Source organism: Bicyclus anynana, chromosome 4, assembly GCF_947172395.1.
Source record: "Bicyclus anynana chromosome 4, ilBicAnyn1.1, whole genome shotgun sequence".
Lineage (NCBI taxonomy): Eukaryota > Metazoa > Arthropoda > Insecta > Lepidoptera > Nymphalidae > Bicyclus > Bicyclus anynana.
The window spans coordinates 15,424,832-15,440,686 of record NC_069086.1 but is presented as its reverse complement, the minus strand read 5'-3'; the positions used below and the strand labels follow the sequence as shown (position 1 = coordinate 15,440,686).

Sequence of the window (15,855 nt, the reverse complement as noted above, 5' to 3'; positions counted from 1 at the left end):
GACAATAGAATTAAAAAGTATTGAAGACAATAAAAACAATATAATTAATCTTATCTCTTCTTGCATGTATAATTATTTTTTAAATAATAATATTTTAAAGAAACTTCCGATTCTCGAGTTTTATAATTAAAATTGCAATTTTATTACTACGAGTAGGTATATCAATTACGCCCGCGATTCTGGTCTTTTGTTTAGCCAATTTCCTTACAAGATTTTTTTGAAATGGGAATCTGGATTCTGGATTAAATTGACTTAGAACTATGACAGTCCCATGAAAGTACGTAGGTTAGTTCGAACAGACGCAGATAAAATTTTGAATAATTGTTTTTATTTCATTCTACTTTTATTAATAGCATTTTTGGTAATTTAATTCAACATATTCTACTTTCTTATTATGCGATAGATGAGTAGGTACGTTAATATTAATCAATTGAGAATCACTGATATAAAAACATTATTTAGTTGATGGTTATAGATGTTTTGTTATAGATATAATCAGCTAAAGAAAATCCATTTAGGTTAATCTATTAATTATTATGCCCTTGCGATAATATCGTTAATAATATGTAAATAGATATTAATTATATTTTATAGATAGGGGTCTGTGGTGACAATGGAAAGGTTAAGGTCGTAAATAGCATTGGAAATAGGTAATTCGGTCAATAGTCATGTGAAATGAAAAGATAGGTTTTCCTAGAAAGCCATGATTTCTAATGTAGTAAATTTCACTTGCGGCGCAATATAATCGTAGTTAAAGCCGATGGTTACTTAATTATTTATAGACCTACTAGCGAACACCCGCGACTTCGTCTGCGTGATTTTTTCCGGGATGAACTGAAGCGATTTGGCTATAATTGAACATAGTAGCCTGTGTTACTACTGAAGCGATTTGGCTTTAATTGAACATAGGTTCAGCGCAAAGGAGGTACAAACATACACACACACACAAACTTTGCCCTTATGTTAGTGTTATATGTCATTAGTGGATACTCGTGACTCTGTTCGTGTGAGCAAAACGATAAGCTTTACATTAGTTCTTATTTTTTAGGGTTCCGAATATCGATCGTAGATTTATATCGATGATTCCGAACGTACGTAGTACAAAAATGGAACCCTTATTAATAAATGTCGTGAACGATTTGGTTTCCATTTTATATATATTACTTACTTGAACAGGTTAGGATTGCATCTAGAACATTGCATTTAAATCCATGGAATAATGTACCAATTCTTAAATTAGAACTAATATTACAAAGAGATAAAGGTTAAAATTATGGTGTTGCAGGGGATAGTCTCTGGATCTACTGAACCGATATTTTTGAAAAAAAAAATTCTAATAGAAAGCCACGTTATTTGTGAGTGTCATAGGCCATATTTTATCCCCGTATTCTTACGGGAACGTAAAGCTTAGCCTACTGGTAAATCCGCCACTGTTAATAGGAATAAATAGGTATATGCACAGTTTTTACAATGAATAATTAATAAACAGGTATTAACTGAGTGTTATAATTTATCGTATAATAAAATTTTAATTGTTTGTCGTAATTATATGTGTAGGTTTTCTTGTAAGTACTTACTATTTTGTAATTATTCGATGATTTATGTTCTAATTACATCTAGGTAATGATTAGAATGAAATTGCAATAGTAGTCGAATATCAAAATTCGACGACAAATATGTTGCCTATCAGGTAGGTAGAGTATCTTGGGAGATTATGTTTTATGTAGTATCAACTACAGGTTTTGTTCTAACTGCAGGTTTAGTAGTAAACGAGTATGTGGCTTTGTAACACGAGGTCCTGGGTTCAAGTTCTGTGTCGACATATATAATATGCATCCGGAGCAAATATCTCGTTGTTCCGGTAACTATTCACTGGAACAACTGGAGATATTCAACGTGTACGAGAAGGTACACTACAAAACAACACACTACAACGTATCTACTGTCACCTGTATCTGTGTTTGGCTGTTGGTTGGCTTCGGCAGTGGCTAGTTACCGACCCTACCGGCAAGACATACAGCCAAGCGACTTAGTGTTTCGGTACGATGTCATATAGAAACCGTTTGGTTTGAATTTTCATCCTCCTCCTAACAAGTTAGCCAGCTTCCTCATAGATGCTAGTAATTAGACAAGGGCTAACTTATAAATAATAAAAAATAACAATTACTAATTCTTTCTTAGCCATTTTGTCGTTCAGTTTGTCAGTTTTTTATCAATTCTAGGTCAATTATTCAACATTTGCGTAGTTTAGAAATGTATGAATAGATAATAAACTGCTTGTTGCTAGTATATTAAAAGTTATTGTAAATATGCGCATATATTTTAATATCTCAATCCATAAATGAGTAGAACAATCAGCAGTTAAGACGATAATATGCAAAGATGATAGCTTGTGACAATAACAACAATACTTATATTTTTTTTTGTAGTACAAGTTACCTATTATGTTGTTTTTTGTTCCGGAAATTATTATAACAGAACAACTAGCGGATGTGTGCGATTCGTTCCTAATATATTATTGCTTGTTATTTTGTTGTAACATTTTACATTAACAACAATAACAACATTTAACATTTAGTAGTCATCATTATCAGCTTATTTTAACAGCTTTGTATATGTATAACTGTAGTCGATAAATCTACACAAAAAATAAAAAATAAAAACCGACTTCCAATACGAAAATTAACCAACCCACTAAACTAAAATACCGTCGTATGTGCTTACCTGCTGATCTGAGCGAAAAATAACGTCGTATGTGCTTACCTTTTGATCTTCTGATTCTGATCAGTTTGAAGGCGAAGTCAAGCCAGTGATGTATTAATTATTTAATTCAAGCCGCTTAAATTACAAAATTGTTGTGGTTCTTTCAGAAACGGCTTGAATTAATACATCACTGGCTTGGTACCGCCTTCAAACTGATCAGAAGGTAGCCTCTACCTCCTTATGCTTAGGCTATGGAGTTTACACCCACCATTCTTCTCCAAAGCGGGTTGGCAGGCTTAGGGTTATAATGTTCAGATGATAACGACATGGATCGACTTTACTTAAAGTGCTCTTCGAGACAATGGGATATAAGTAATATAACATATAGTAGAGCTTTTTGTGACACTATGATTGCCACTCACCATCCGATAAGCCCACATGCTTGCAGCGCTAACGGCTTGACGTCCGGTAAAGCTGATCGTGTTTTGGTCGCGATCAGCATGATGTCATGCACATCGCGACCAACACACGATCAGTTTTATCAGCTGTCAAGCCGTTAGCGCTGCAGGCATGTGAGCTTACTTGATCGTCAGTTGCTGACATTACAAACTAACACATTTGCAATAAAATTAGTTAATATGTATTTTTTTTTTAGTTTATTCTTAGCCCTTTACTACAATCTCACCTGATGGTAAGAGATGATGCAATCTAAGATGGAAGCGGGCTAACTTGTTATGAGGAGGATGAAAATCCACACCCCTTTCGGTTTCTACATAACATCGTACCGGAACAATAAATCGCTTGGCGATACGTTTTTGTCGGTAGGGTGTTAACTAGCCACGGCCGAAGCCTCCCACCAGGCCATTTTAAAAACCCACCACCACATTGGCCACCACTATTTTAAAAATATAAAATCTGAAGAAAAATAGATACATTTTTTCATGTTTCTCAGGAAACAACTACACCAATTTTTTGTGGTTTTAAAGTTGTGGCTTTTAATCGTAATTTTTTACAATATTTTTTGTTAGGATTACTCACTGTTCGGGTTAACATTAACTGTAATCTACTATCTATACCTACTGAAATACTTCATTGAATTGCTCATGCTTTAGCTACATTCATGTTTAAAATATAGCAAACAGCTAGAAAATTATAAAAATATTAGTTTAAATGACAAATTATTAAATTATAAAAATTGCAATTTCCAAAAAAAAAACTAACTGTAATACTAACTGTAAATTAAATAGGCCGGTATTTTCTACGCACGTAAGTCGTAAGTCAATTAATACATTATTTCAAAATATAATTTTATGGCTCTACACTATTTTATAATTACGCTCTCAGAATCAATTTAAAGCTATTATAACATAAATATTGAACAGTCAACGACGATTTTAATTTCTTCATATTGTAGGTACTAGTATAAACTACTCGGATTAATATTAATATATAAAATATGTAACAATGGCGTAAAACAAATACCAAGATAAAAGGAAAATTGCTTTGAAAAATGCTACAATGCGTCTTTCTATTGCACAACCAAATGCGGTTGATTTTGCTAAAAGTGTATATCTCGTCCTTTTGTTAAATTGTTAATGTTTTTTTTTTAATCTGCAAATTTGCTGCTGATCTTGAGTCTCGGGTTAGGCCAATAGTCCACCACGGTGGCCCAACTTGGCCCTTTGGCAGACTGACAGACAGACAGGCAGAGAATTAAGAAAATTCTCAGGTATGCAGGTTTCCTCACGATGTTTTTCCTTCAACGTTTGAGACACGTGATATTTAATTTCTTAAAATGCACACGAATGAAAAATTGGAGGTGCATGCCCCGGACCGGATTCAAACCCACACCCTCCGGAATCAAAGGCAGAGGTCACATCCACTGGGCTATCACGGCCATTTATTTAACAAATTGGGCACGGTTTAAGTCATAAAGGCATTAGTGCCCAAAGACTAATAGACTAAAGCCCTGTTAAATAAATAATTTGCATGCCAAATTGGCAAGATACATTTACCATCTACATCTACCGACCACCTGTATATATATAATGCATGTATCTGCAAATAAATAAATTGATTGATTGATTAATTGATTGATTAACATGACTGACGTTACCTTTCGTTGTACACAGAAACAAGCTCCCTGATCGGTGTGTCCGATGTGACGGACAACAAGCTGTTCTGGAGGCAGCTGGTCGCGGAGCTGGTCGGCACCTTCCTGCTGACGTCCATCGGCGTGGCTTCCTGCATCGCCATCGAGAATGCTGATGTGCCGAAAGTCACCAGCATCGCATTGTGCTTCGGTTTACTCGTCGGCTCTATTGTGCAGGTATGTGGTGTCTTTTTGATTGGGTATATGATGTGGGCTTCTTAATAGGATCGCTGTAGGGTGTTTAAACTTTCAATCGTTCTGAAGGTATAAGGGGTTTTTAGCCGGTAGGAGTCTGGCACTACCCAAACGTGTATACATGAGGATTATCCCACTACAGATAAAAAGGGGTTTTAAACTAGAGCAGATTGTAAAAGCAATTTTTTCTTTTTATGAAAAATAGACCGGATAGGAAAGATAATCTTCGAGCACACTTGGCTAGAAGATTATCTTTCCTTGAAGGTATTAAAATTGTAGAAGGAAACACAGACGCCAGAAGGGCATTCCAAAGTTTTGCTGTGCGAATTAAAAATGTGAATGCAATAATGTTTAGTACGAGTTGCCTGGATATCCTTCATGCCATCCTTCAAGGCGCCTAACTGTTCGGTGGTAGAAAGGGGAATGAACAACTGTATCCGGAAAAAACTAATAGACATGCAAAATTGCGACGATGTGTAGCAGTTAGGTTTGCAATTTCTTTTACGTCAACGGTTATTGCCAATGCTTCTGTTTCAAACGATCTATCAAGTTTATAACATCAAGTTATTATTTTGCAGAGCCATTTCAAAGGTGACTGACTGCACCTACTGCTGTCACTAGTACTGACTGGTGAAAGTAGTAGTATTGTTAGAGTCAAGCTAGAGCGATATAAGAACATAATGGGAAGGGATCATATCACTGTGAGAGTCAGATTTGGATGACCTGAGACCGATCTTTATAAGATTTATCCTGACGCCTACGTGACCATGGTTAACATCTACGTTTCGATAATATAAATCTTTTGAATAGATTTCTAAACACTCGTCACAATTCTTAGTGAGATTAACCAACATTACAGATATTAAAATAAAAATTTCAATTTGTCTGTGTGCTAATTTCTGTCAACCTCGGTTTAGCGACTAAGCCGGAAATATTATGTATGTACTTATATTATTATGATGTACTGGATTACAAGATTTCGTAAAGTCAGTACATTACGTTAGCACAATATTTACTCAGATCGGGACACCGATGTGAGAATTCTGTAGATTCGATTTTTTTATAGTAATTTGTAGTGCTGCGCTGTGTGTAGGTGTTCAGACTCATCATTATCATCATCATCATATCAGCCGATAGACGTCCACTGCAGGATATAGGCTTTTTGTAGGGGCTTCCAAACATCACGATCCTGAGCCACCTGTATCCAAAATCAGATATCGATATCGAATATCCGAATCCCTGCGACTCGCTTGATGTCGTCAGTACACCTGGTGCGGTGTCGCCACTCTAGCACCTTGAGACCCCAATGTTCATCGACTCTTCGAACTATATGTTCCGCTCATTGCCACTTCAGCTTCACAATTCGTTGAGCTATGGCGATCTTAGTTCTTCTAAGGATCTCCTCATTTTTGTAGATGCTCAGCCTCATGCCCCTGTAATTACAACCCTCCTGAAAGCATGCTAAGCCGACTTAAACTGTTAGTATAAGGTAATGTTACCTGTTCATACATCTCCAGGACAAGTTCGAGTTAATAAACATATTTATTTAACCGAGTTCAAAAAAGGAGGATGTTTCTCAATTCTGCCGTATTTAAACATACATTGTTTCATGTGACTTCGCGGATAACTTCGTCGCTTATGAACCGATTCTGATGAATCATTTTTTATTTGAAAGGAGATGTTTCAAGGGTAATACCGTGATAAGTAAACCAGGATCTGATGATGGGATCCTGGAGAAATCGATAGGAACATTCAAAAATCGTGGAGGCGACCAGTACGTTTCTTAAATTTTTAATCTATATGCTTTATTTAAAGAATCTATTCAGTAGGTCATCAATAGTTTGCTATTAACGTTCCTATTAAGCATACGTCATATTAAGTGGACCTCCTCAAATTTAAATCTAACTTGAGTTACAAGTTTTAATTTGCCGTTTGACCTCTGTTACGTATCAAGGGTACCAGCGGGTTTGCAAATAAACACAATTAATATCTGGTTGATATAATAGTACATAAACATTATATCACGTACATAGTCGTAATAACAGGCTTCGGTGATTCGCTAACTGAAACTGAGGTTCTATTATGTTTTGATTGTTTATAATTACTATCATTAGTTTGCAACAACATAAACGCTATTTTAGGATTATCATCATTTTTCTACGATATACCCTTTCGACGATACGATGTAACCTTTCCCTTAGGTTCAAATTATTTTTGTACTAAATTTCATCAAAATTTATTATAACTTAGCCCTTAGAAACCAACAAATGGGCAGAACTGTAGGTAATTTTATCGTAATTCAACCAGATTTAAAATTGAAGCCTTTTCCGTGAAGTTGCCACTGTAAAAGGGCTGGATTCAACACCACAAGGGTTCTATGCCCTGAACTGCCACCCCTGAACTATTGTCTATATCATCATTATCGACCCATATTCGGATTCCTCTCAGAAGGAGAGGGGTTAGGCCAATAGTCCACCACGCTGGCCCAATGCGGATTGGCAGACTTTACACACGCAGAGAATCGAGAAAATTCTCTGGTATGCAGGTTTCCTCACGATGTTTTCCTTCACCGTTTGAAACACGTGTTATTTAATTACTTAAAATGCACACAACTGAAAAGTTGGAGGTGCATGCCACGGACCGGATCCGATGCACCCTCTGGAATCGGAGGCAGAGGTCATATCCACTGGGCTATCACTATCTACATCTAAAAAATCTTTCCGACTAATTGGAGGGTATTGGAATAAAGGTTATATATAAAACAGAAATGCAAAAAAATATGATTAATATTTACGGCCTACATTCTTTCAATAATACAGTAATTGAATTCGCATCTATAAATGCAGCTATCAATACAACAGAATATGACAGTTCAATCAATGTCCGGCCTTTCCCACGAAGTCGCAGACCCGCGGTCGATCATGTGTTAAATGTATTACACATGTTCCGCTCAATATCATTAAAAGGCCAATATGCAAATAGATGAATTAGTGAACCTTGGCGATAATAGTACTATACCACTTTCCACTAATGGAGGTGAATATAACCGACAGCTATGGTTACAGTTTACTGACAATGTAATTATTACGTGTGTCAGAATAGTGTCATAAGATAAAGTGTTTGTATTATAATCTTATAATTAAAACCGATCAATCGAGATGCCATAAATTTCTAGTTAATAGTGCGTTTATGAACGTAAAATACACTATGTTAGTGTTATGTGTATATTTGACGGCCGCGTGGCGCAGTGGGTAGTGACCCTGCCTCTCTGCATCCACGGCCGTGGGTTCGATTCCCACAACTGGAAAATATTTGTGTGATGAGCATGAGTGTTTTCCAGTGTCTGTGTATTTATACATTATATATAAGTATTTATATGTAGTATATAATTGTATATTAATATTATAATATCAACTATCTTAGCACCCATAACACAAGCTACTCTGTATGCTTACATTGGGGCTAGATAGTGATGTGTATTGTTTAAGTATATTTATTTATTAAAAAAAAAAAAAATATGTAAACGTGACAAAATTAAATCGTAAACCCGCCCATATTAGTTTAAGTATTACAGACACTATTTTTTTTATTCTTTACAAGTTAGCCCTTGACCACAATCTCACCTGATGGTAAGTGATGATGTAATCTAAGATGGTAGCGGGCTAACTTGTTAATAGTAGGAAGACAACGCACACCCCTTTCGGTTTCTATCACGACATCGTACCGGAATGCTAAATCGCTTGGCGGTACGTCTTTGCGGTAGGGTGGTAATTAGCCATGGCCGAAGCCGCCCACCAGCCATACCTAGACCATATAAGAAAACCTAAAATATAGACAACAATAAATATAAGAAAAGAAAAGAAATATGACCTCTGCAATAATTATTGTAAAAAGACATTTAGCGAGCTTTTTTATTATTGAACTATATTAAAAAAAAATTTACGTTACACACAGTTACTTGTCGAACTTTAAAATACAAAATATAAGCCCTTAAAATCATACAGTTGTCGAAAAATGATTTAGAGATAAGTGGTCACGAATAAAGCATCTGTATGTCACGCGTGCTTAGCCCTGGACATTATGCAAATTGATCGAATGTTAGATATAGCTGCTACTACATGCTCTTAAGTGTTATTATTATAGGGCTATAAATAAATATTTGTGTATCGGGACAATGAATTTCTTGAATGTTTACAAATTTCTAGTTTGTATTTGACACACTCACGCAAAGATTGAAAGGTAAACAAATTTTTTGTGTATTTGTATCTCGTATAAAAAAAAACTCTCATAAAAATATGTAACGATGAAATATGTAACAAATTAATACGTTTACAATGTTCTAATCGGTACTAAAAATTATAAAATTAAAAAAAAAACATTACCCTGCGTAAAATATAAAAACTGAAAACTTGATAAGAAAAAAAAACAAGTTAAATTCAAGTATAGCAAATAATATCAATAAAAACACACACAGTCACATAATCCGGTCAATTTAAACATTCGAAGTTACATAAATTCCCACCAAGCTGAAAATCGGTAAGATTGTTTAAAATATCATTAAAAACAATATTGAAAGTTCCCCATCTTTCCCCTGTAAGGAAAAAAAATTATTTAAGGTCAAAGGTCAAACTAATTTTTTTGGCCTTTGACCTTGAATATTTTTTTAGGTAACTTTACTCTTATTTTTTGGTTTATTTTGACCGGGCTACACAGCTGTGTGTAATGTAAGTTTTAAGATCGGTGACAATTAAACAAGGGTTATAGCACCAAATGATGACCAATTAGGAGTTTTATGCAACTTTGAATCAGGGGCGTAGGTATAGCTACTGCCGTATCAACCGTATCAATGATACGGCCCCCCGGATTACAGGGGCCCCTTACGTTTGAAAGGAAAATAAGAAAATATTATCCACAATCTCACTGAATCTGGAGCTTCCCGAAAAAAAAACATAACAAGATGCCTATAGATTTCAGTTCAGAAATGGCAAAAAGCAAAAGAAACAGTCTCTTATTTTCCGGGTTACGCGTTCTCTCAAAATTTGGAAACATACATTGCTTTCTAATTGAGAATTCAGAGAGAGAGAATTCAAGTGAGAATTCTTTACCGTTCATTTGGGCCCCTAAACTGATTTTGATACGAGGCTCCCCCAAGCCACGCTAGTCCTCGTAAAATAATAATCAAAGCGATTATTATTTTACGAGGACTACATAACATACATTGACAAGTAGATAAGTATTACGCAAAATAAAGAAAATCTTTAAAGGATTCTAAAGAAAGAATCATTCAGTGTACTTAGTCTTTCTGTTAATTCTGGACCAAACTGTTTCGTAATTTGCCATATTTGAAGAAAAAATGCTTGTTCATATTTGATTAGTTTTTGACCCTGCGTGCAAAAAGCTCGAAATGGTACGGATCAGCGATAACTTGATCGTCTGCACAAATAAATGTTTTGGATCGAGTACATCGTACTTCGTACCGTTTGTACTACGATTTAGCAACTATGGGCGTCTTCGTGTTCCACTTTTATCTTGTTAGTGTTTTTCTCTAGCTAAAAGTCAAGGGAAGTAAATATCTGCAACATGAACACTGTGACGAGATGTTGCGAAATTTTTAGCGATCAATATATTGATAAATATTAAGGACGTATTTGCAAATTACATGCGCTTGTCATGGATAATGCGTGAAATTCCCATTTTCGAATTTTAATCTACGTTTCGCACTGCAAGGTTTAGGAATTTTGAATCCTCTTTATAAGAGAAGGGGATTCAAAGTCAAAGTCAAAATTCATTTATTTCAATTAAGCTTAGTTTACAAGCACTTTTGAAAGGTCAAGATTATGTCATAATTTAATTTGATCTAATGGTGGTAATAATAGTCGAAAACTTAAAACTAAAGTTACGAGGGTTCCAAACGCGCCTTGGTCCAAGAAGAGCCCACAACGATTCGAAGCGTAGATCCAGCACACTTCTCTAATGTGGGCTTACGCAGATCATCTTTAACTGGGACCGTTGATATAAAGTGCTCCCCGAGGTAATGGACCACCACCAACTTTCCTACTCTAGATGTGACAATGATTTTAAGGGAAGAAAAACTCAATATTTAACAGCCCGTTTGCCCATGATTCGTATTTCAAGAGCTTTATAACTAAAATAAAAAGTGAGACTGTAATTATTGTTATATTTAACATAATTGGTTGTTATTTAACTCAAGATAAGATGGAAAAATTTTGTATCTCTGGTATCTCAGATATATAAAAGACGAAACGTGAAATAAAACAGATACCTACATAAGTTAATTAAGTTAAATATTTTGAAATAACATGAAATAACTAAAAAAGAGATACACACGTTGGATCATAATATTGCATGGCCAGGCCATATACTTCTATATATTTACTAAATAGGTACATAGAATCATGATAACGGAAACTGATATCTAAGTAACAACATTAATTGTTCATATCATATTAGAACAATCAACTTTTTTATTATTTTTTATTTAAAATTGAATCGAAATGTAGTGCCAATAAATAGTTGAGTTATTAATTGAAATAGAGGGTACGCTCGTGTGGATTCCCAGTAATTATTATAAGGTTCATGTGAAACACACGTTAACAAGTGGATTAGACCATTCACGACTTCTCATTAATCATATTCGGTGAAGCCAATCGACATCTGGCATCTCGACGTTTTAATAATGTGCTCTGAACCATCTCGTTCTCGGAAATCCTTTGATATCCTTCATGATTTTGCGTGCATTTTAGTATTCTATTTCTTGACATTTTCCTTATAATATTACTTGAGCATGAGGTTATGACTTGAGCTATTGCAGTCGGTTTAAAATTTTAGTATGTTAAATTAAGTTAAAAGTACTAAAATTTAAATACCTACTGAATTAAAGATAATAAGTAACAAGCGTGACGTAATTTGCGTGCGATCACAGACAAAATATAGACAATTTTCTGTATAAAAAAAAAAACAACTGGTTGAACCTTGGGAGTATACCGGCAGAAGTGAAAACTTGAACATTAACGTTGTGCTTTTTTGACAATTCAGGAATAAGTCCGCAAGAATAAATTCTTGCGAACTTATTCCTTATTCAATATAAAACTACTATAGTTTAAGTGATAAAAAAAATATTTATTAATTGCGCTCGTACACAAACTTGACAATTAATATTACCTACGTGAAAAAATTAACGCTTCAGAACTATTAAAATTATTTTACACGAAAAAGTTCATCTCTCTGAAAAATCAAGTATCATTCATATGTTAACGACTCTTTCACCATCATTATTATCAACCTCATCACCGACATCATCATCGCCAATCTCTAAAACTGATACAATAGAACACATCCCGAAACCTTAAAAGAACCTGAAAAACAAAAAGCAATAAAATATAGGTATCCCTACACATTCAGATGCTATTGAAAAATTTCCCAAGAGAAACTTTTTCGTCCGATCCAAGCCTCGAACCCGGGACCCATGATTGCTACCACCGAGACATACGCAGTAAAATGTAACTATTCAAAGTACAATAGCATTTATTTCACAATAAGGTTGTAGTAGTCAATCAAGCCGTGAAAATAACGCAATGGAGCAACCACTATTATTAATGAACAAACAAATGCGAGGTGACAATCAATATCTCACTATTAAGCTGAATACACATGCCTAAGATACTATCAAATTAACGTTACAGAAACACTAGACCAATCACCCGACATTACACGTGTATGACTCGCAGTAAACAAGTACCTATCGAAAAATAATAGATTACAAGGGGCTTAAAAGAACCATTGTATACCGTCAAAATATAGAATTTTATATAAAATAGAATATACATTATATACTCGTGCCGCTAAAATATAGATAGAAACCGAGTTATTATGGGTTTAACCCCGCGTGTTACATTCTGCTTTCACCACGATTGCCAGAAAATAAAAAAATCATTAAACCAAACTAATCATACGTTTTTAAAATTCAGGCTGTATGGTCAACGATCGTTGCTTGTCCGTTGGAGACAAATTAAAGATGAACTAAAAATGTCGTAAATAGTTGTAGCAAACTTTATTTGTTAAACTAATGATTTCATTATTTAAGTAAAATTATCAAGATTATTTAAATATGTCAATCAATCAATTTTTATTTTGCCAGATTATGGTACATTTCTATTTCTATTTCTTTTATTTATATTATATTTAAACACATTATAAGTAAAGCCCGGTGGTTAGGGTAGGTCAGGTCCGGTGATGGGCATTCCATTTATAAAAAATATTCACAACTGTGAATTATTTTATAACAAACCAAAATCACTAAAAATATAATGCGTATTTTTAGTGATTTTTGTTTTTTATTATAAAATAAAGATTTTATTGTCATTTTTTTTTCTGCAACAAGTTGCAAACTTTTCGGTCTCTTGCAGAATGTAAAAACAACAACAACAAACAGATTCATAATTTCGCTATTAGTTGTATGGATTCTGGTGTCATGTAGCAGCGATGTTATCGAAGCAGCAACGCAGCTCGCTGGACCGTATCCCAATTAATCGCTTCAATCTTATCTGATACTGACTCATTGGCAGGCCTTAGTTTGTTAATTTGATTGTTGTCTTTATTTATGTTCTAAGGCTTTGGATTGTTGTTTGGTTAAAGGTTTTATTCATAGACATTGACAAGGCATATTTTGTGTAATACCGCTATGAGGCGAGTTAATAAAACTAAACTGCAAATAATTGAATGGTTTTTTTGATGTCAATCCGTCTGCTTATAAGACGAAATTTCTTTTTACGTGAACAGCCCCTGCATTCTATTAAGTTACAGCGATGTAACAACGCTCATTTCCACGACAACTTCGTTATTAGTGATGTTTTGTTTTTGGCATCCCGTAGTAATAAAGTTCAAATTCTAATAAAACTTGATAAAGGCTAATATTACATCGATGAGTATAAATATAAAATTCCGCTAATTTATTTCGATCTATCCAGCATCTTAGAGTTAAGATATATCGGAAATGTCTCGTTAAAAGTTAAGATAAATCGATTTGATACTTATGTGTTGGTAAGTGGCTATGGTATCCACTATTGTCTATACTCAAAATACAGAAAACTCCCAGAAGGTGTAATCGCGAAATCGCGAATGAAGCCGTTGAAATTACTCTTTTTTGGTGTAATTTCACGAACAAGCGATTTATCACTCTGTGTATGTGTTGAGTAACGTGCTATAAAGGTATAATTTATGCTGTAAAATGACACCTGTGCGTGGCTTCTGATGTTTTCCGTATTCTGAGTGTCTATAATATTATGTTGATGTATAAAATCCATCGATCTCCTATTAAAAAGTGGATGCACAATCAGCGACTAAAAAACATCCCCACTCAATGAGTGCCAAACACTACTTCTTGGCACTCAATTCAAGTAGTCGCATTTGCAAATTCAACCTTAAACTCAATCCGTAAGGTTAAATTTGCTCTGAATTTAGGATTTTATTGAATATTGGACTATATTAAAGGCCTTTAGGTATAATTTTCTTTACCAATAATTCTAAAACTGCCAAAGCAAAATTAGCTTGTTTGTAAGTGACATTTTCTACATGATTGTGTATTTTTTTATTATAAGAGGTCAATGATAAAATCCTAGTTAAAGCTTTTCGCTTAAATGCAAGGGAACATTGGTTGTGTTTTTAGGTGTAATTTAATTTTTAATAACATTTTCTTTACATGCCATACTAGCAGACTTAGCAGACATCATTATATGCCATACTAGCAGACTTAGTATACATCATGAACATATAATTCTCCGATAATTCATTTAAATAACTTTTCAAAACATGAAAAACTTCTGTTAAAGAGCGCATCACTTCTGCACAGGTACGTATATTTTAGAAACAGAATTATATTTATACAGAGCAAGAGCTATTAATCTCACTAGTAAAAGTAACTTCGACTTAATTCTCAGAACATAAATTAATATCATAATAACCAATTAAATAAATTCATTTTGTAAGACGACCTTAAATATAACGATATAAAGGTACATCGTGGATATTATGTATGGAAATCAGTTTCGAGATATGATTGCAAAACGCCTCTAAAATTATCAAATGCTTATAAATTGTAACCGAACCCTTCATTATGAAAAGCTCTTGGCCCAAATAAGTACTCATGTTGGTTAAGAAAGTAATCTACGTCAAGGTCAGTGGGTTTGAATTCAAACACCACGGTCGTGAAGATGATCGAAAAAATTAAACCTTTTAACAATTACACCATCGTTAGGTGATACAAATTATTGTAAAATTTTAAGTTAGTAGTCGTATAAACCTTTGCCTACTACATCTTAATGTATTTTAAAGTAACTTAACTTAACTATACTTTGAGGAGATTTATACAGTCCTGAATTGTCCAAGTAAAAAATAATATAAATTTTCTTCGGAATCATGCGAAATTTTGTTCCCGTTCAGAGTTTAGTTATAGGCTCTTAAAGTTTGATCTTTAGTTGAAGAAGTTAAATGTTTTTTGAAGGTTTGCCACAAATCCAAGTGACTCGCGACTAATGGCACGCCTTCTCATATTATATTGTGGAACGTTGTGGCTTAAAAGAAGAGGTAGTGACAACGAAGAGGATGAATGAAAGGAGACTAACAGAATTGATTTATAACGCAATGGCCAAAGAAAACATTGGAAGGGGAAGGCTAAGGCGAGCGTTCTTCGACAAAATCTAATAGGACATTCTTAATAGAGGCCCAGACAGATGGATGAAGTAAGGGAGCTATTCCAGAATCGTAGCGATTGGAAGGACGTGGTCTCT

The 15,855-nt window shown here is 34.4% G+C and overlaps 1 protein-coding gene across 3 annotated transcripts in view; it reads left to right on the top strand.

Annotated features, from left to right (window-relative positions):
- Positions 1–15,855, top strand: part of LOC112056350 (aquaporin AQPAe.a) — a 110,621-nt gene that overhangs the window by 45,938 nt on the left and 48,828 nt on the right. For all 3 annotated transcript variants that reach the window (XM_052891570.1, XM_052891568.1, XM_052891569.1), the window contains one exon: positions 4,836–5,032. In XM_052891570.1, coding sequence (XP_052747530.1) covers positions 4,836–5,032 — 197 coding nt within the window. The remainder of the gene's footprint in view (positions 1–4,835; positions 5,033–15,855) is intronic.